This window comes from Prinia subflava, chromosome 5, assembly GCF_021018805.1.
Source record: "Prinia subflava isolate CZ2003 ecotype Zambia chromosome 5, Cam_Psub_1.2, whole genome shotgun sequence".
Classification (NCBI taxonomy): domain Eukaryota; kingdom Metazoa; phylum Chordata; class Aves; order Passeriformes; family Cisticolidae; genus Prinia; species Prinia subflava.
The window spans coordinates 48,666,217-48,688,669 of record NC_086251.1 but is presented as its reverse complement, the minus strand read 5'-3'; the positions used below and the strand labels follow the sequence as shown (position 1 = coordinate 48,688,669).

At 39.6% G+C, this 22,453-nt stretch overlaps 1 protein-coding gene across 1 annotated transcript; it reads left to right on the top strand.

The window, feature by feature from the left end:
• The first annotated feature begins 7,223 nt into the window (after window positions 1-7,223).
• On the top strand, window positions 7,224-11,180 carry LOC134550622 (alpha-1-antitrypsin-like). The gene is made up of 6 exons (XM_063397355.1): window positions 7,224-7,270; window positions 7,339-7,340; window positions 8,021-8,704; window positions 9,133-9,403; window positions 10,112-10,259; window positions 10,974-11,180. The coding sequence occupies exons 1-6, from the start codon at window positions 7,224-7,226 to the stop codon at window positions 11,178-11,180; spliced, it is 1,359 nt and encodes a 452-aa protein (XP_063253425.1).
• Window positions 11,181-22,453: the final 11,273 nt, after the last annotated feature.

Here is a 22,453-nt window from a genome sequence, read left to right as displayed (position 1 = left end):
ATTGCTCTTCTCCTACAATCCCATGAAGGGTGAGGATGTCTTCACCATGTAAGTCAGAAGTCTGTGGTCAGTGGTCGTCAGTGATCACAAGACCACAGGTTACAAGGTCTTTTAAAGGTTAATTAGCCAATAAACTACTGCCACAAAGAATGTTTCTACTTTCACACCAATCCCTAATTAAATTGTATCACATGTCTTTCCACAATGCAGACTTTCATGACAAGCAAAACTACTTGCTACACCTTTAAACTTTTACTATTTCTATAGCTACTTCTATAGTCAGACTTTAAAACCTTAAAACTTTCCACTACCTAGCTTAATATGTTTCTATCTAAACTACAAACTCACATTCTTTCTTATGGCGTCTAGATCTGGAAGCCTTTTCCAAGGTCTCAGGTTGAGCCCTGTATTCATTTCTGTATTTGGGGCTGCATGCACGAGGTTTTGAGGATTTTCTGGGCCTGGAATTCCCACAGAACTGGACAATTCTGCAAGGATTTTGTGGGGAGATGGAGTATTTTTTCCTAATTTCAAGAAAATCCTTCTTGGTCTACTTCACATCATTTGTCCTTGCAGCTTTTTTTTGTCTTAATATGTGATAGGGAACCCTTTTCATTCTATTACTGTTATTAAAGGCAGACAAAAAAGACACTATTCTGATAGACATAAGTAACTAAAATTTTCATTTGGACTGTGTATTTAATTTGTGGTAAACAAATGTGTTTTATAGTGCTTCTCAATCATCTGGAGATGTTTTTATTCCTCTACAATTCCCACTCATGCAATCTTTCAGCCCACAGGGCAGCTGGATCCAAACTGAGCCCTGAAAGAAAACTAGACCTTCTTTATAAGCTAAAGATTGTAACCTTTATAACCTAACCCACAAGAATTCCTGCAGTAACAGTCAGCAGAAGGGGATAATACAGCTTACAATGAAGCATGTGACCACTATAAAAAACATCCAACATAAATGGCCTGCTGTGGGTCTGTGAGCTATGCTCTGACACCTTTATGGGAAGTTATGAGGAAAAGGACTTACTTAGAGAGAGTTCAACTCAGGTGAGACCCCCTGTGAGGGAAGAGAGACACACAGGGCTGGGTCCCTGGAAGACAGCCTAGCTGTGCCCCAGCAGACCCGAGTGCCAGATTCTCCTGGCAGCCTATGAGCCATGTGGGAGACTGTAAGTTTGTTCTGTCTGACCTTGTTTATGGTCCAGTGGGACTGTGCTTGATGATAGGATACCTTCTGTCAGTAACTCTCTGTTTGCTTTGCCACATGGCAGAGTCCATGTAGAGTGTTGTTACAAAGCATGAAACAGTGGAATTGCAGGGCTCCTGCAGTGTGTGTTCCTCTCAGCAGTAAGGAGAGGGCAGACAATGCCAAAGGCACAGAGCATTTGGATAGTTACAGAAGCACCAGTTGCTCACACAAACTCTGCTGTTCAGGTGCTACCAGCACTTTGGACTTTCTTGTTCCCAGCTGCAATTTGAGCCCCAGCCTTGGTATCTGGAATGCCTTGAATGGGCACATCCACCCTCTCCCCACAGCCATGTCACCTGTACAGCCTGTGATCACTGCTATTATTGCAAGGAAATGGGAATTTGGACAGGTTGTAAGCTAACCCAACTCTAAATGTTTCTGTAGATTCAGTGCAACAAAAGCTGCAGGTATTTTTCTTGTACTCACACTGATTTCAAGCAGAGAATCACTAAGCTCTTAAAAACCAGATGATTGTGAGGGTTCCCAGGCAGAGGAGGTTTTGAATGGGGGTTCTGAGAACCCAGCTACTCATCTTTGACATGAGTCTTGGTAGTTTGGACGTAGGAAAAAACCTCAAACAGTGTTTTTGGAGGTAGGAAAAAACCTCAGATCCCCAATCCAGCATTCAAATCATGTCTCCAAAGCACAGAGGCACTAGGATTTCCAATCACAGAAAAAGTGCAAGAGAAACATGAGCATTCTTAAATGTGCATTTCACTTGAAAACTTTAAACATTCACTGCAGTGGGAGTTAGAAAAAGTGCTAATTATCAAAAGCATAAAAGCATGAAGACCACCATGGGCTATGTCTCTCTGAGTCCTGTAACACACCCTTCAAATCTTACCTATCCACACTACATTCCTGTTGGAGTACTGCACATCTGCCCTTACCCACATGGTACTGCTTTCATCACTGTAAACACAGCATAATATTATATCATTTATTCCCTTTAAACTGCTAGCTACCAAAGACTGATCTGGGAATATCGTTCATTAAGTTCCCAGTCTCAGGTATAACAGTGAACCCATTTAAAATAATTTGGTAATTGCACTTTCCTCAGACTAACAATTTTAAATAAAACTATAATTAATCCATTTCATGTAAATGTCCTTGATATGACTAATACCCTGGTTACACAAACTCAGCAGATGTTGCTGTAAATTGCTTTGGTGGTTTCTTGTAAAAAAGAATTTCAGTGTTGAAAGTACCTTTTCAGTTCAATTCTAGTGTTGGAGATGAATTTATTACAAATGAATAAACCTTATTTATACAATCTTTATTTTTCCTTTTTTTTCTGCATTCAGTTTCTTTTCCATAAGCCATCTAGAAAAAAAAATATGTTACTAAACTAGAATGTATTCTTTATCATTGGAAAACTGTTAACAACAATGTGATTCTCATATTGAAGGTCTGAAGAAGACTTTGTCTGAATTGAGCAAATATCTTACAAAGGAAAAGTTACTATATTGTTTACTATGTTTCATGTAAGAAAAACAGACCACATGAAAGAGGCTCTGATGAAGAAAGAAGTTTGAAATGAAAAATCAGTATAAAACAGGACCAGAAAAAACAGAATCATAGAATCATTAAGGCTGGAAAAGACCTCCGAGATTATCGAGTCCAACTTACATCTTATGGTCAACATAAGATGGTTGCAGCCAGGAAAGAACCTCATAGCAGGAGAAAACATCTCACAGAGGAGTTGAAAGATAGAACAGGTCCTAAAATATGTTTAGGATTATATTTATATTCCTAAAATATGCTGCATTAGACCATCTCTGAACTGTCAGAATCCTCAAAATCCTAAAATCATAGAGTCTCAAAGACTTGTTTAAGAAAAGGTATTTAAGCAATAGAATTATACAATAAATTTCATTTCATTAAATATATTCATTTAGCTAGTTGATCTTCCTTCTGCTTCTTCATTGAGACCAACAATATTAATCTGCTGTACAATAACAAATTATAATACTTTGCAAAGTTTAGCCCTAATACTTTCTATCTGGCTTTGGAAGCAATAAACTTTCAGTGTAATTCCGAAATATCTACATAAGGGGTATTTTTAGTGCTTGATTAAGGCCATGTTTGCATCACAAAAATATAGAACGTAAGACATCAATTGAAATTTAATTTAACACCAAGAGATTTCTCTGGGTAGACAATTTAATTTCAAAATAAGAACTTTTATTCTATGGTGAACTTGTTATTCTAGAAGTTGTTTACATAAGAAGGGCTCCTTACACCAAGACAAAAAGGCCCATAGGGTAAATTCTACTGGTAAAATGTAATGATTTCAGTATACCAGCTATGAGTGGGATCCTTGAAAGAAGCCAACCTTTCAGTGTGATTCTTCTACTCTGGTATCGTTGTAGAACTGTTATGCATGGAGCCTCGAGTGCTGGGGATTATAAGAAAAGGAGCCCTGTGCCACCATCTCCTGGTAAAATAAAGGAATGGACAAGACAAATTCTAACTCATTTTCAAACCAGAAAGAATAGTATCTTTCTGTCTGTTATTGTATTGATAGGGACTTTGATTTTCTTGCTAAGTTTTAGCTGTAGGTTTGGCTGCACTTGAACTGACTGCTGTCACACAGGACTGATGGTTTGTTATTCTGATAGGTACATATATACACATCAGCTCAGTAGTGGAAGAGGAGGCAAATTAAATACTAGAAATTACTGGGAAAGAAAAAAAGAGCAAACTGCATAGCAAATCATCTAAATCTCTGGGCCATCCACACCTGGTCCTATAATAACAGAGGGATAAATGAGAACTATTAGATCTTCAGAAAAAATTGTAAGGTTAATCAAAGTCTGGCACAGCTCCTGTTGGAGGTGAAAGATTTTCAGCCTTCAAAGAGACAACTCAGTAGGCAGAAAGAAGGCAAAAGTTATTTGTGGCAGAGACAGGGCAAAGGGAGGCTGTTCCATTACCACGTCTGATGCCAGAGCTACAAACCATCACACGAAGCACATAGGAGCCAAGTTCTATGGCAATAAAAAGAAATGGTTCTGCACACACAGGCAATGTCTGTGGAGAGGCACATTGCAGAGTGATGCTGAAATTCCAAAGGTGTACCAGCACACTACTTGGTCCTCGTGTGTTCCTGACACAAATTCCCAATGATCAGTATGGTATTTTTTTAAAAGCTGTGTCTTTATCCACCATGCAGCCTACAAACCGTACACTTCTTGGGAAGACACTGCATACACTGCTTTTCCACTTCATGTTGTGTCTGTTTTGTATTTCACAGGAGTAACCCCTGCTAAGCAACCCCTCTTTATGGGAGCCCAGATTGCTGATGGACCAAGGAAAGGCAGGACCAAGGTGCAAATGTAGGGCACTTGGTTGGAGGCAGATGGGGAAGAGTTGGGAATGGGAACTTACAGGAGAGAGTATGGAGGTTCCTCCACAATACGTTCGTCTTCCATTGTAAATGCTTTTTTTTGACACAAGGAAGAAAGGAATAAGTTTTGCATATTAAATGTTGTGAGCATGATGAAGGGTGAAGCAACCTGTATTTGTTCCTCAATGACAGACCTGGCTGAGAGAATTTTTTGTGGAGAATGTTTAGGCCCAACCCAAAGAGAGAGAATAAAAAAACCCCTTGACTACTTAACCATCCACCTCAACCAAACCACTGCCACCCTCAGGCTTTTCCTATTGAGGGAAAATTGAGCTATTATAATAGGAAAGGTTGGAAAATACCTGTGTTTACCCAGGGCAGATGGACAGACTCCCTATTAGAGGCTTCAGAAAGCAATGTGTTGTGTCCTTCCACTACATTAGCACTCTGCTCAGAAAATGCTCTCCATGCATGAGGAACAAGTGCAATTTGGATTTTTTTTCCATTCTAATATTAAGTGTTGTAAAAATATTTTAAACCTGAGAATCACTTTCAGATGTAAATTTAAAAATTAATAAAATTAATAAAATTAAGACAAATAAGTGGATTGGGCTGTAAATAATCAGGCTAAGAGACATTAACTCTCTCAGACAATCTGTCATCAGAAAAGAAAATGCCCTTTTACATTACTTCATGTCAGGATGGAAAAGAACACCCTCATTTTTACTAGCTTTTAGGGAAAAAAAATGTTTAAAACAATTGCATACAAAATCTACCAAATGTGCAATTCTTCAAAGTTTTTAAAAATGTTTTGAGATAATTATTTATATGTTATAATATTATTTACATATTATTGTATATCATATAATATTATTTATGTGTTATGAAAATATCACAAGTAATTTGAGATAGCATTTCATCCTTTTGTTTCAGTTCAAATCATAGCATATTAATTATTATTGCCACCAGTTCTGTCCAGATTTAACAAAGGTAATGATTCTCTTTAGCAGAACTATAGACACACTGCTATGACTACAATTAATAACAATTCCACATCTTCATCAATCAGTTATCACATTCAGAAACAATTCCTAGGGCCTTTGTTTCTTCTTCTGTTTGAATTGTTCTCAGAGGGCAACCCAAGTTTCCAGTCTGCCAGACTTGTTCATGTATTATTACATTAACACACCTCACTTACTAGATGATCTTTTCCCACTACTATGAATACTTAGAGGTGTGTGTATTTACATACATGTCTTTCACAGACAGGTGAAAACATGTCTGGTTATTCACACACAATTATCCACACACTTCACATAAGCAGTGTTATATTTATTTGGTTTTTTAGCAGAAGATCCTCAGAAGTAAAGCTGTGAATTGCCTTTCCCCTCACTTTCTCATCAACCCCTTGCAGGCCACATACGAGCCAAGTGGATGACCTGGGTCTGATGGTCTCAAGTAGAAAGGTCTGAGGGTCTTGTAACCAGATCAAGTGATCAGGTATTCCAGCCCCTAGGCTGGCATGCAAAAAGATGAACACTGCTGAATTCAAAATGGAAAGGGTATGTCCTGTTTTGCTTCTTGACTATTCAGCCACATAAAACCACCACAGGACAAGAGCCGTGATCTGAGATTTAGGGGAAGAAAGTCCAGTTCCCTTTCCAGCATTGCCTTCAGCTTCCTGAGTGCAGTTTCCCACAAGTCAGAGATATTGAACATCTCATGTAGGGCATTTCAATATCTGATATAGTCTGGGGCTCCTGCTAAGAAACCAAATGCTTGTGAGCTTGCAGAGAGGGACATGTTGGCAACCATATCTGTTAAAAGGGTTCATTTTCTGCCTTAGTTTCTCTTTCACTGATTTGTTCATATATTGTATTCAACCCTGAATATCCAGTGATGCCAGAACGTTTTTAGTACTGGATGAAAGGTGAATTGGCAGCCTGTTCTGTGTCCTCCTGGTGTCCATTTCAGCTGCATATGATGCAGAAGATTAACCTGAGGAAACAAGATGTCTGTTTCTGATCACGTTTCTCTTAGCAGCCAATGCTGCCTCTTAGCAGCCAGGTGAAAACTCTTCCCCAGTTGCCCAGATCCTCAGTCATAGGTGGTGGCCAACAGCGATGAGTAAACCACTTTACTGATTGTAAATGTCTCACTAGAGTGATAATGACACGTGTTACTCTCCTAAGAAACTTAGAGACTGTTCCCCAATCACACAGAGTCTTCTCTGCAGAAGAAAATTCCCCAAACCATTAAACATGGTGTTGAAGGTTGTGCTGCTGGCTCAGAGAGACCCCAGCAGGGGCTGTCCCTCACACCCAGTCACAGCCTTCAGCTCGGGCCAGGAAAGGTATGGCTGGGGCTCTCTTGCCAAACACCCACAGCAGCAGGTTCCTCCTGTCAATCTGCAAGCATGGAAGCAACAGAGATACAGCCTCTGCTCCATTCCCTCTTGTCTGCAGCCCCATCACCCAGCACTGCTAGCGTTTGTCTGGGTTGGACAAACTGTCCAAAATATCCAATGTCATTACTCCTTGTTGTGCATCCTCACTGGCAACTTTTATTTGAACTAATTAATGATTAACGGAGTGCTCTGATTAACTCTGTTTGATGGTACTGAAGAGAAGAATGAGCAGACAAGACCAGACTGTAGCAATGTAAGTACCCTTTCAGTTTTCCTATAGATCTCTTACACTTCATTTTGTGGGGGGTTGTTGCCTGGGAGTGGTGCCTTTGTACATGTAAATAGAGAATATATCTCTTATGAAAAAAATCAATACATTTCAAAAAGCCAGAAAGAACCAATACTAAAGAAGATGCTTCACATAATAAAGTTAAAAATTTGTTTGGAAACAATAGAAATGCCTATAGACTTTTATACCACAAAGATCAGTGATCTAGTCTTTCATCTTTGAAGAAACTGTAAGAGTATTTTGTAATTTTGGTTCTAGATAGTATGATCTCGGCTTATATCATATTTTTGTTTAATACAGTTTAAAGTCTCTAATTATTTGATAAATTGAGTAAGGCTAACAGAGCTGCAGCAACCTTCCTGCAGTAGAGTACAAAACTACCTCATGCCAGTTACTCTGGGGAAAAGGTCATAAGCTTCCAGCTATTTACAAATTTTAAAAGAATATGCTAAAATTAGAGTTAATACACTTTTAAAAGTTTTAAATTACCTCTTTTGAAAGAGAACTAGACTATATATATGTATAAATAGTGAATCAGGAGGCATATTATTTCCAGGGAACACTGGCAGGTATCAGATATGTGAATTATAAGTGTGGAGGACTTTGAAGAATAGGTGTGTGCTGAAAGCATCATTTTACCTTACTGGAGGACACAGTGTGAACTAATTAGTTTCCATGACATGTTCTGCATGTCTATTTCTTTTCCAGAAACAGCTGAAAGCAAAATGAAGCCCCCTTTCTCCTTGTGTTTATTGCTGGTTGGTTTGCATACTGTTGCCCTGTGTCATCAGCATCCTCGCTACCGTAATAAGCAGGATGATGCTAAAGGGTCATATTATCCAGGACATAGTTCTCAGTGGGAAGAAGCTTCTCCACTTAAGAACAAAACCTTTGTCAAACTAGTTTTCAGCAATGCTGACTTTGCATTTTCCTTTTACAAGCTGGTCGCATCTGAAGCAACAGACAAAAATATTTTCTTTTCACCCATAAGCATCTCTGCTTCCTTTGCAATGCTGGCACTTGGTGCCAAGGCTGTGACACTGACACAGATTTTGGAAGGGCTTGCCTTTAACCTGAAAAAGACTCAGGAGCAGGAAATACATGAAGGTTTTTGCCAGCTCCTCCACATGCTGAACCGTTCAGACAGCGAGCTCCAGCTGAGCCTGGGCAATGCCCTTTTTATAGAAGAGACACTAAAACCCCTACGGAAGTTCTTGGATGATGTCAAAAGCTTTTATGAATCTGAAGTCTTTTCTACTGACTTTAATAACTCTGTTGGTGCTGAGAGTCAGATCAACAGTTATATTGAGGAAAAGACAAACGGGAAAATTGTTAAACTAGTGGAAAATCTTGATCCTCTGACTGCAATGGTTCTCGTTAACTATGTCTTCTTCAAAGGTAAGATACATCAAAGGGTGCAAAGCTAATGCTTATTACAGAGAAAGAAAAGAGAAAAAATTTAAATATTTTAAATAGAGAAAATCATATTCAGTATCTGGAAGGTATCACTATAAGCCCATGTCTATTTGTTGCCAGTAAAAACAACTGCTCTAAGGAAATTCTAAAACAAACATCTTTGTTGAGTTTGGTTAATTTTGTCATGTGATCATAAACTAGTGTAGTGAAAGTGTTTTCAGTATTACCTGTCTGTAATTGTCTTTAAGCACCTAAAAAATAGATGTGATTCTGTAACACCTGAGGACACACAATTACATGAAAAGGATGTTTATTCTAATGAAAGGAAGGCTGTGGGACTGGGTCTTATTTTATTCACTGTGACCATTCATCTTTGTATTCTACTGAATAAATTTTCTTTTTGTCATAAGCCCATTGGGAGAAACCCTTCAGTACAGCACAGACAAAACAGGAGGATTTTTTTGTGGATGAGAAAACAACTGTAAAAGTTGACATGATGTATCGAAAGGGTTACTACAGAAATTACTTTGATGAAGAGCTGTCCTGTTGGCTGGTTCAGATACCTTACAATGGAGGTGTTGCAGCATTATTTGTTTTGCCTGATGAAGGGAAGATGAAGCAAGTAGAAGATGCCCTCTTGAAAAGAACTGTAACTAAATGGGAAAAGTCCCTCCAAGACAGGTAAGCTATTTTTGCTTAGGTGAGAGGTGACCACAGTACAGATTATTTGTGTTTAGGTCACTGAGACAAAACATTAAAGGAAAGGTTATTTGACTGAATTCTATACACTTAATGGTTCCTCTGTGATGAACTTCTCCTTTCTTAGTTGGAAAATGAAAATTAAAAAGAGCTGTGGCTAGTGAATAAAAGATCATTGAACTTTGGATTCATCTTAAGTTCCTGGTTCAATCAAAAATTACTTAGCTCCATGATGAGATCAACAGACTCTTGTTTCATACAAGCACTGGGAAACTGCAGTGGAGTAGTTGGGTGTTAGGGTGTTGAGGGCATTCTGTATAAAAGTGGATTAATTCACCATTACTGCAGCTATTTCTGTGCTGGCCAAGGCCCAGTTGTGTATTTGAACAGCCTTAGGCCAGCTAGCTGCAATCTTTTTGGAAAAGCCCTCCTGCCTGGCAGTAGTAGCTCTGTTTGCCACTGAGTTGGTACAGCTGTGTCTTCCAACCCACTCCTTGAACCCCACTGCAGAGGCAGAAGGTTCTGTTCAACCCTCCACATTAAGTAGCTAACCTGATCAGAGGTGCTATCTGAACCCTGAGAGAAGGCTGTAAACATTTAGAAAAACAAACGTGAAGTGTCAGTATACTGAAGCCATTGAGGAGTGTTGCCTAGATCATGATTTGTCTCTATTTGTGTCATTTGTTACAGAAAAATACATCTGCACATTCCAAAATTTTCTATTTCTGGTACCTATGATGTGAAAAATATAGTCAAACAGATGGGTATGGTCAATCTGTTTACGGAACAAGCTGATCTCTCAGGGATTACTGAGGAGCCTGGACTGATGGTTTCAAAAGTAAGTCAGCATGTGAAAGTAACCACAGGATTTGCCTGTTCCCAGGAACCTGACATTATTATCCCATGAAAAGCTTATCCCAGTCTCTCTGAAGCATCACTCTATTTTCAATAGCTGCCAGTCTGGAGGCAAAGAAAGCCCTATCTTTCATAACCTGAAGCCAAACATGCTTACAAGAGGTTAGAAAAGCATGGTTGGAGGACAAGGATGAAAACATATATATAATTAAATGTTCTTTTGGTTACTAAACAAAATTATCTAAATGTAGTGTATTAGCTTTGGTAAAATTTCCTCTAATTCTTCCTACAGATGGCAAAGGGCTGTTATTCCTGCCCTTCTAGTGTTCTCAAAAAGTTATTTTTTTCAGCTAGATGACAGGGTAAATTCACAATAATACATGAAGCTGCCAAAGACAAAATTGAGTCTCGGCTAAATTACCAGGTTTATTTGCTTCCAGAGTTTCTTGTCATCAGTCATCTTGAGTGCTCTTTGGCTGCCTGCAGTTTGAGGGTTACTCTCTGCACGAGCAGCGAGGGAGGATGGCTGGAGTGGTGTGATGGCTCTTGGTGGCAACTGGTGATGACCTTCCCCAAAGCTGCTGCTGCTCAGCCGTGCTGCAGGCAGGGCTCCCTTTGGCTGGCCCAAGTGAAGAGGGTGGCAGGCTCTGTCCTTGCTGGATTGCCAGCTGGAGGCTGTTTGCTTTGTTCCCTGCAGGTGATCCACAGAGCCATGCTGAATGTTCATGAGAATGGCACTGAGGCAGCCGGGGCCATAGTGAAGGAGGTCACCTGGAGATCCGGGGATTTCCCTCGCCCGCCTCGAGTCAGATTCAACAGACCATTTCTCCTGGTGATCCTGGATAAATTCACCCACACTGTCCTCTTCATCGGGAAAATTGTAAACCCTCAGAAAAACGACTGATGAACCATATGCACATCACTGGCTAAATTCCTGTGATCCAGTGAAACACTCATGTGTGCATACCACTCTGTGCTAGTGCTCATCTTTCAACCATTATCCTTACAAACCTTATTAATCCCTTAAAACACAAAAACTATTTTTTCTTGTCCAAAAGTCACTAGGATTTCCCACAGCCTACGCCTGAATGTTGCATATGGTGTTCATGAAATACAAGTCACTTTTCACCAGTTTTGTAAGAAGCCCTTTCTGTCATGCTTCAATTCAGTTGGTTCAAAGTCTCCAGTTGATTAGGTGTTGCTGTACAGCCTCAGGGTGTGCATGTGAGGGAGAAACAGGTTGTAAGTCCTATCTGTTTAATCCACTAACCCTTGACGACTACTCTTAGATGCAGATTTTTTTAATATGGGAGTGAATTTTCATTAATTTCTTTGGGTTTTGTAACCAAGTATGGCATGAAACTGCAGTATCAGTGACTGAGACATTAGAGGAAACACCAGTGTAAAGGGCTGGTGAGGGCAGCTGTTTTAGCTTGCCTTCCTCTGTCTCCTCCTCAGGCAGAAGCCCTCTGTGTGGAGACAAGAAGGCTTCTTTTGCTGTACAGATAATTTTAATTCTACTAAGGAAGGAATCCATAGCAGAAAAAAGGCTTCTGTTTTATCCTACTAATATAATGATTGTTGCTAATGCCTTGAGATAGAAGCCTGATGGAGTAGTCCATGACATAGCACCACTTTCCTTTTCATAGATTTGTTGTCACTGTCATTTCTTGTTTCTACTGATGCCACCTTCAGTATTCACTTTCCAGCTACACTTGACAGATTGTGGTAGAGAAAAGGAAGAATGAAAATTATAACTCCAGAAAGTTTGCATTTCCTCAGTAGAGCTTTCCTAGGCACTGTTAACTTGGTTTAAGCTATCATAAACACACATAAAATGCAGAAAATATTTCAGAAGTCACTTTTCTAAGCAGTGGGTTATTGTTAGAGAAAAACAGACTGTGAATTGATATCTATACCTGTTCTTAACTTACGGTTCCTTGAATCCAGCTACACTAGATAGTTGCATGGTTATGAAAGAAACCTAACTTTACTTAAAAAGCAGTAAATATTTAAATTATTTTATTATCTTTTGCTTTAGTTTTTAAATCAACATCTTTAGTGCATCTTATAAAGATATAGAAAGCCAAAGAAAACATGTAAATTATAAATTGATTAAATCTTTTGTTCCAGAATATCTCAAACTGGTAGAAAAAATACAAATGACAACGCTTTAGACCTTAGTTTCTTAAGATGCCTGCAAAAAATATAACATAAAAACTGGTGAATATTTCTAACACACAATTCTTTTTTGGTTTGGGGATTTTTATTTTCTTTCATGTTAAATCAGTGTCATCAATATGAGTAAATTATAGTGCAAGAATACCAACAAGGAATAGAGAAAACATTCTATGTCTTTCTGCAGACAGGTAACACTTGATATTCACTTTCAAAGTCCCCCTCAAAATCACATAAATCAATGACAAAAGTTTCTCATAACTGTATTTAGTATGTTCTGTATTTAGTAACAAGTAGTTGGCTTCATGCCTCTAAACATATAAGGACTTGGTCTTGGTGTAATACAGATAGATTTATTCTACAAAAGGTCATTTAAAACTTCTTGCCAAATCTCAGGGCTAACTCAGGATGAATTGTCAAAGTCCAGCTTTGCAGTGACAAATAACTCTGTAGGCAAATATCAAGAGACTATGTTTGTTGTTCCTCATGGACCTCAGATCAATAGTCTCTGTTTGTTAGTAGGAAAAAAATATCTAAATGCTATTTTGCCAACCACATTTCACTTTGAGAAATAACCTTGCCTCTTAACTCATTTGAAAGTGGATAGACAAAAATGAAGCTGATTTAAGAACTGGATAACCAGAAAACATCTTGGTAAGGAATCGTCTTCAGGCAGGTGTAGGAACCATACACATCTTGCCTTGGTTTTCTTTCTATTTCAGCCAAAAACAGGGCACACCCCTCAATGCAAATGTGAAGCAGATTTGTGTAGTAAATAATGAACACAGAAGGATTTCACAACCCCCTATGAAAAATGTCAGGATTAAGGTTGTCACAAGCCCACTGCAGTCATGGTTTGCTCAGGACAGTGTTTCTTCTTTCAGTCTGCTTCTCTTTTGCTTCTTCTTTCACGGGTTTTTCTTTCTCTGGCTGTGAGTACTGTGACCAAGAATAACCAGGGAAGGACTTTCATCCCAACTAGTCAAGAGTTGCTGCTGCATGCAGGTTCTGTGATGGGTCACTTCAGTGCTGGAGGCCAGCCCGGTGTGATGAGCCACAAGGGACAAAGTGCAAAGGACATCTTCTAATGCAGCCTGCACTGGTGTCTACACACAGACGTGATGTGGGAGGGCATGAAAGCATGCACACACATGAGCTGCAGCCTCAGCACTGCCTATGCAGACCCTGAGGGAAACCTGGGATGGTGGGGATCACAGCAGTCTCTGTAAAAGCTGAAAGCAGTCTTCTCTTGTAGGTTAACAGCCATAGAAAAGGAATTGCCAACATGGCAGAAACTTTGGAACAGTACATGCTGAGCGGGTCTCTGAAATAAGGAGAAAAGGAAAACAAGCAGTGTGGAAATAGCAGTAAACTGTATTTGTTGTCATATTTAAGAACTAGAAATGAAACTAAGACTAAAAATGTAAATGAGGAGCTCAGAAACCCAGAATAACCCATGGCAGAGATAGATTTAAATGTCTACAAATTATGTGAAGTTCAACAGACACTGGAAGAAAGCCAGATGCAATTTTGACTGGTGTTAAAGATCATTAAAGAAGGAACAAACAAAGCCAGGAAACTGTATATTGTTGTGGGGCCAGAGAGAGAAATAGGATTCTTGTGATATAAAAGAAAATTACCTATTTCCAACAGCCAGTGGTTAGTGCCAGTGCACAGGTCTGTCATTGTTCCCAGTGTTGTTCAGAACCCACTAGGGAGAAACTAAAAGCACATAACAGAAGCAACAGCCTTAAATGTCATGGGCTGAAAACAAATTACATATTCTGCTGGAAAGACCAACTAATATGCCATTAAATGCACAAAGTAAGGATGGAACACTTCTCCTATGAGGAAATGCTGAGAAAATTAGAATTGTTCAGCCTGGACAAAAGAAGCCTTTGGGGTCACCTAACTGCAGCCTTGCAGTACCTGAAGAGGCCCTAAGGAAAGATGGAGAGGGAATTTTTACAAGGGCCTGGAGTGACATGACAAGGGGAAATTACTTCAAATGGAAAAAGATTAGGTTAAATTAGGTGTTAAGATGGGATTTTTTTACTGTTAGGGTGGTAAGGCACTGAAGCAGGTTGCCCAGATAAGTTGTGGATGCCACATCCCTGGTAGTGTCAATGACCTGGCTGGATGAGGCCCTGAGAAAAACTGGTGTGGTGGAAATCATCCTTGCCCATGGCATGGGTTGGGAACTAGATGATCTTCAAGGTCCCTTCTAACACAAACCATTCTATGATGTCATGTATTTAATGTATTTAATTTTGTTTTCTGATAGTCTAGTAATTGTCACACAATTAGTAATTGACAGATATTCCTGGGAAATACTATGAGAATTTCCCAGTTTTTAAAGAACTTGGTGATTGATCAGGGCTGAAAATGTGGCTTCTATTGCCATCAGGAACTTGACAGCTATGAAGGTTCCATGGTCAAGATCCTCATAGTCAGTATCCATCACTTGCCAATCCCAGCAACCTCTAGGCTCAGGAAATCCATGTGAGAGATAAATGCCTCAAAGTAGTGCTGTCCCACAACCTTCAGAGCATTGCCAACCTCAAATGCCCTGGCATACTCCTGGCACATCAGCATGAGTCACCAGCAGCAGAATCCCCTGTGCTCAGGGGCACCCGAGCAGCAGCCCAGGGCCCATCAGTCCTGTGAGCCAGCCTGGCTGGGAGGGGACATTTCCAGGGCATCTGCAGGAGGTATAAATGGCTCTGGGAGTGTGTGACCAGGGCGTGTCACATCGGGCGTGCTGCAGCACTTGCGCGGGCAGGGCGTGCAGCGAGGGCGCTGCAGTCTGCCACAGGCCCACAGCTCAGTTGAGTGTTAAATGCTGCAAAGGTGGGCTAAAACCACAGAGCCCAAACCACTGTGTCCACTGGGACAGCCCTGGGAAGCCTGCTGCTTCCACCCAGATGGGAGTGGTGAGGAAGGAGGTGTCAGTACAGGTGCCAGCCTGCAATGGGTGCCCAGCCTCTTCCACTGGAGAAAAGGCTGGCGCCTGCACAAAGAGTGCACAGGCTGATGACCTGTTGTGGCATGTAGATTAATTGCAAGAGAGACTTAATAGGCTTGAAGTATTAGAGGGGCTGAAACAGAGCTAGGTCACCTGGCTTCTGGAATGGAGTGTATTTAATTGTAGCACTGGCTACTAAGAGACTGCAAAAAATGAAAGTAAGAAAAAAAACCAAAAAACAAACAAACAAACAAACAAAAAAATTTCACTCAAACATAAAGGCATAATACTAACTCAATAGTTCTTCTATATATTAGATTTCTGGCTTGTGCTCTGTCATTTGGCCAGGAGACAAAAAAATATCTGTGGTTATTTGACTCCTACAAAGGTTTGGAAAAGAGTTGTATTTCTCCTCTTCAAATACAACATGGTTTGATCATTTTTGTTTTTTCATCTGGGAAAAAAGGCTGGGAAAGAAAGAGGTTTACAAGTCAATCAGAAGTGGATGTCTCTATAAGCAAAGCATGATCTAGTTGAGGCCACTGGTTTTCCAATCCATTCTTCAGATCTCTCATTCCCTCTGAGTAGCTGACTTTGACATTGCTCATGAGATTTCTCCAGTTTAAATGGGCCTACAAGTATTTGTTTTGTGTTAACTGAGAAGCACACCTTGGACTTTTATCCCAGTACCTTTAAAAGAATTTAAACCACTAGCTGCCTGCATTGAAAAATGATGAAAAGGAAGTAATCTTCCTCAGAAGATTATTTACAGCCTCCAGGATTGTTTTTACATTCTCATTCAGTTGCTTTATGCTGTGTGAAATGCAAGCAATAAAAGAAAGGGCAGAGAGGACACCTTGGCTAAGGGTCTTGCAAGTGGTGTGAACATGGGATAAGGCTCATGTTGGAGCTCATGTTACCTATTACTCACGGTACAGTTTCTTAAGGGTGGGTTTGATAGTGGTGCTAAAGGACATCACCTCTCTGCAAAGGAAGGACTGGGGAAATAGCTGCTCTTGTGAACTGGTGAGAAAACAGAAATACTCTTGGAGGTTCTGTGAAGAAACATGCTATGTCTTGAGGAGCACTGTTCTTTCTCAAATAAACATCAGAGCTCCATGGGGAGTGCAATACACACGAGGAAGAGGGGAATTACCAAGACAGTCACATTTTGCTGTGAGAACCAGGGGCTTAAGCTGAGGTGCCTCTTGCAGCTGCCATGACACAGGAAAGGAGGAAAGCAAGAGCAGCCTGACAGCACACTTGGGCTAATTAATTCCTCTGCCTGGGCAGACCACCAGGCAATGTAGACTTCAAGGTCTTCTAAGGCTTGGCAGTAACTTAATTAGCAGATATTAAAGTTTTTGGTATTATGAAAAACACGGTTCACCTTTGTTAAAATTTTTAAAGTTTAATGATAAAGAGAAGACAGTAAGAGACATAAAAAACCACAAAAGTGACAGACATCTGGGTGCCTGGCATTTCCACCCCAAGGCACAGCTTGCTAACCAATGGTCTTCCCTTTTGAAACAATAGGTTATTGCATATTCATAAATTTCATACATGACTGAAACATTCCTTTCAACTATAGGTGTTTTTGCTTAATTTCAACTTTCTCTCCCACCATTCTATCTTGCAAATAAATCTTTTTGTGGCTCCACAAAGTCGCAAATCCCTTGATAATGGAGGCAATAAATTCTTCCTTTTGGAGTCTTTGGTGTCCTTGCTGTTATCTCTATCCAGATAGGATGATGTGAGGAATTTCTTAATTGTCTCTCCCATTTTTATTTTTTTTTTAGCTAGTTACAAAAAGCATCTTACATCACATAGTATTTTAATATTATGCTATAACCTAAAATAATATTTATCACACTACCAAAAGAGACTATATTAATACAACATAACTTTTTAACATAACACATATCATTTTCCTTTAATTTTTGCAAAAAGCCAATCAAATAATATGTATTTATAACAGGTATAAATAAGCCAGAGAGTGATGCCAATGGAAAGAGAAAAAAGGAAATTATTGCAGGTTAGAAGATTTAACACTGAAGTTTTCACCTCTGTCAGTTACAAGTTTAGTCACAGGGCACAGGCTCAGACCCATGCAAGTGCAGCTGCACTGGTGCTGCTGCCTTGCTTGGAGGTCAGAGTTTGGCTGGATGTCACATGCTGGCCACATAGGGCCCCTAAGGCTTTAAAACTTGGAAACACTCAAATTAAACATCCTGCCCCTGTGTTAACTTTCCCCTCCAGTGTCATTTTGTGACACTTTCATTTGCATAGTCTTTTATGTACTTTAGAGCATACATAAGGCTTTAAGCTTTTGACCCCCACTTGTTCCTGAACTTTTTTCCTGAAGGCAAGGTCATGTGTAGGAGCTGACAGCTGATGTGACACAAACATTTCTTGCTCCTTCTTCCTTATTTTGGGAGTACTAGGGGCTCTCCCGGTACCAAGCCATGTAGCATTTGCCGAGCACTGCAGCAGTTTCTTTCCTGAGACATTTAAATCTCTTCTGACTGCCAGCAATTCCCACACCATTATCTGCTCAAAGACTGCTCCCTGCCAGGCTTAGGGAGGTGATGGCTCCCTCTCTCTTTTTGATTTTGTATATCTGGTATGGCAGGGTTAAACCCAGTCTTTAGTTTAGGCTCCAACTCATTCAATACACTGCTATGAATCACAAATTATACTCAGACCTATTCTAATCTGAGGTGTCTCACTTTTTGGCCAGTTTTTGGGTAGTATAACACAGAGGTCCCTTAAAGAAATAATTCAGTTTCTTTACTAAGAAATTAGGGAAAAGAGGAGTCAAAAAACACAGCTGGGGTAAACACAAAGTTTTAATTCTTATTTCTTAAAAGGTGTATTTTTCTGTACTTGTATTACTGTGCAGATGAAGGCACCACAGACATACATCTTAATTTAATTTAACACAGCAAAATTAAAAGGGCCAGGTAGTTCAGAGGCAGTAAGAACAGTCAGATATATCTTCTATTTCTACATTCAAAGTAAAATCTATGTTTATCTAGTTTTTTTCTTACTGACATTGATTTCCCTTGATCCCCCCAAGAAGCCCAGCTCCATTTTCTTTCCAGGGCACTCCAGTTGGATGTGACATGTCTGCTTTGGATGGAGGTGGAATTTGGGTGGGGGAAGATGATGAAATGTCAAGAGACGTTTAAGGGGAAAACAGCCTCTCTAAACACTTCAGTATTCACAGAGTCTGGCAACACTGAACTGCCCACTGAGATCTAAGCCTTGTAACTCATTTCTGTGGGAAAAATGAGGAATTATTTTTGGCACTCTGTGGATTTTTTGGGTGTTCTAATCTCTCTTTAGAAACTACTTCAAAGACATTAATTAAACCCCCTTTTTTTCCTCATTGTTTTTAGTCTTTGAGTTCACAGACCTGAAATAGCATAAAATTAACCTCTGTAACAAATATCGATGGGTTGCTATGCAGAGGTGGGAAATTTCCATTATGCTTTCTCACTCAGATGTTAATTCCCTTCCTCATTACCTTGTAGATGACAGCTAGGAAATAAAAAGTTCACTGTGTAACTGGGTTTCAATCCCATAAACTAAATGATCACTCCACTGAATAGTACCTCTCAAGAGCTGTAAATTACCTACATCTCCTGGAAAGCAGCAGTGTAGTCAAAACCTGATTCTACTGAGGGTAGGCACCAGCAATGCTTATTTTATATTTTAGCATTACAAACAGATCTAGGCAATAAGAGGTGACAAGAACATTTAATTTTCTCCTTGGAATCTTTTTGTGAGGCACTCCTGGGGTAGGAGTGGTAAAGCATCCATGCAGATTTGTCTTCACAAAGACCTCCCCTGAGATAAATGGAAGAGCTGAAGATCCATGGAAGTTTTCCCTCAATTAATTCCAAGCAAGGTCCAGCTGAGAAAATGCACGGGCTTCTCTGCAAATGTCAGCCCAGAAGTTCCTGGAGTACAAAGAGCTGTATGATGCTGGAGCTGAAAGACACTGAAGAGAAGATCAGAGAACAGAATGTTTGAATGTAGAAAATTCTAATAAGGAACATGCTTTTACCATGCAACGGTTAAGCACTAGGAGAGGTTGTACAGAGAGATTGTACAAAAGCTATGCTGGGGGACACGTGCAAGAGAAACCTGATGTTTTGTGCAAAGGGCTGGACTAGATGGCCTCTGGAGGTTTCTTCCATCCTAGATTTTGAGTCTAAGATTCTGCTGCACAGGCACAAAACCTGCGGGGAAAACTTACTGGGACACTTGTTGATGATGTTGTCCCAAAAAGTAAAACATTTTATATAGAGGGACAGTTTTAGAAATACATTTTAATGTCTGATTATAATCCCTGAGTTTTAATGTTTTCTGCTGTATTGATTATAAGTTTGCTGCAAGAAACCATTGGACAATGCAGCTGGAGAGAAGTTTAACAAGATTTTATTACTAAGTGCACACGTGTTTTGTTAGAGAAGCACAGAACATCTCCCTTGCTTTTTCACTTCAGCCTCTTTTTCTGGCATTTCTAGTTCCCTGCTCTCCACTAGCTAGGTCTGTTTCAGTCCCTGGGCTGGGATTCCTCAGATGAAATCTCTCCAGGGAGCCACTGCATCAGCAACCTCCCTTTGCACTTTTACTGTCCAACCTGTTTCTATTTGCCCACTTTCTTTGCAGGATGTTCACAAAGACCTCCTGAATTTTGCTGGGATGCACGCTGAAGCTGCACTAGCCAGGGCTGCTGAATCTTGTCTTCATGCTACTCAGCAGTTACCACTGATAAAAGCTGTAGGTTAAACTATCTGTAGCAAAAAACCAGATTTGGCTCAGAGTTTTGAGTTTGTAAATCCACGTAAGGCATGGTGAACATCAACATCATTGGAAAAAAAAAGCATAAATCATATTTCTAAAGTACAAAGAGGATGCTGTAAACTTCACTCCGTTATTATCTCTGTGCAGACCTTATGCTGTCTTAAGCAGCCTGTGTGCTGCACTCAGAGCTTTTGCACTCTGAAACAATTTTACATGTTGGAGATATCAAGGATTAGGGGCTTGGGTGCACAGATTTTGGTTTCTTGTGTGATCCAAGCTTTTGCTGTGATTAAACAATAAGAATATGAAAATTGTAGCTTGAAAACAGCCTCTATCAAACTCTAACAGAAGAACATACCAATCTGCTTAACTGAGACCTGCTTTTGTATTGTACAGAGGGAAGCAGAGTCTGTAGGAGAAGACAACTTGAACTGCAATTACACAATACTAGAATAAAAGAAAAATTTCAAGGAGTGATCTTTATTTCATATGCATACATGCATCACTAGCCAGCTGTACAAACAGATAGTGTGCCAGCAGCACACTGTCAGATTAAGTTGGGCTAATTAAACCTTATTACTTTGTTAGGCACGGCTCATTGAATAGCCACTGTGTAGCTGCTTACAGAAATTCAGCAATGCTGACAGTCCAAGCCAAGTGAAAACATGAAGGGAGAGTTTTCTTTAGTATCAGTGACAAAAGATCAACAAAATTGTCTCTCTTGAAAGGATAAACACAAAACACCAAATCAGAATGACTTTGCACACATCCTGTGTTTGTATTAGAACTAAGAACAAAACTATGTTTCTTTCACAAGTGTGCTAGCAAGAAAAATGAAGCAAATCATTGAGAGAAATTTCCGTGCATCCAGAGCCTGTGTTTGCATGTCTTAAGCTGTTTTTAAAGTCTCTTGTAAGCCAATCATTACTACTACTAAAAAAAAATAAATAATGCTTAGGACCAGTAACACTTTCATGGACAAACTTTTCACTAGCACAACTAGAGTTTTCAAATTTGGAGTTTTAAAATTATACTCTTTTAGTTACAGCAGGGCTATTGGATAAAAACATGACTTGGGCAGCAAATATCAAATACCTCAACATTTCAAACATCTGCCAAATGTATTCATGAAGTACAGAATAATTATTAGGACATTTTTTGTTTGGTCCATAAACACAGATTTAAGAAATCTGTTTCCAGATTTAAGAAGTTCACTTTCCACACAAGACAGAAAACTGTGTATTTGACACATAAATTCTGATTCTTCTCAGAATCAATAAATACAATAGATAAAAAGGAAACTTTTGAGAGTTTAATGAATGAAACAAAATGGGATCATCTCCTTTCTTTCCTGAGGCTCTAATTCTGAAATATTATTTTCAAGGCTTTGAAATATGAAAATGGTATCACAATGATTTTGCACATCTCTTTATAACTGAGTTGTATTTCTCACTGTGCTTCTCGAATTGAGACAGCTTTTTCCATAGATAAATATTAAGAGAAAACTAGAGAAAATCTTGAACACATTTTAAAATTATTAAATGCAAAATTCATTATCCTAAAGTAATGATTGTAACAGAAGTCAGAAACTGAACTCCTGCTATATTATATTTGACTGACGTTGGTGAATCATACATCTATCTTCCTTCCAGATAATTTGACAACACCATTCATCATCTGTAGCTTCTATTATCATTGCTTGAAATGGATATGTTTACCTCTCAAATTACGCAAATTATTAAAGACTCATTAAAGCAAAAAGTTCTTAACATTAATCTCCATCTACAGTGTAAACCAGCACATGGGTTCTGTCAAATGGGATAACAGAACTATGAAAAATATTTGTGGGAAAACAAATGCAGGAAAGTTTTTTATGTGAACCATGATAGAACAGTGTGGTTTACCTTCCATGCATTCTTCCTCCCCTGCTGACTGGAAGGCCAGGGGTAGGCAGACCTTTCAGTCCTGTTGCAGGAATAGAAATCAAAGGGAAAATCTGACTGCAACCATGGATGCCTTCAAGACATACTTTAGGTAAGTTCTTCACCCTAGCTCTGACTGCTGTCCCAGAGCTGCCACCCCTCAGCTCCCCCACGGTCACTGCATCCTCTCAGCTGGAGCCCAGTGCCAGGGTCAGCAATGGTGAATTTTGGTAATGCAAGTCCTGTCTTTGCAGATAGGACATGAAGACAGCCTTGGGCCAGCCAGTAGAGAGGATT

What these genes read in the sequence shown, in the direction of transcription:
- LOC134550622 (XM_063397355.1), top strand. Translation starts at nt 7,224, where the DNA reads ATGGTACTGAAGAGAAGAATGAGCAGACAAGACCAGACTGTAGCAAT. An exon ending in TAACTATGTCTTCTTCAAAG is followed by an intron (nt 8,705 to 9,132) that starts GTAAGATACATC and finishes TTTTGTCATAAG; the next exon opens with CCCATTGGGAGAAACCCTTC. An exon ending in CTGGACTGATGGTTTCAAAA is followed by an intron (nt 10,260 to 10,973) that starts GTAAGTCAGCAT and finishes TGTTCCCTGCAG; the next exon opens with GTGATCCACAGAGCCATGCT.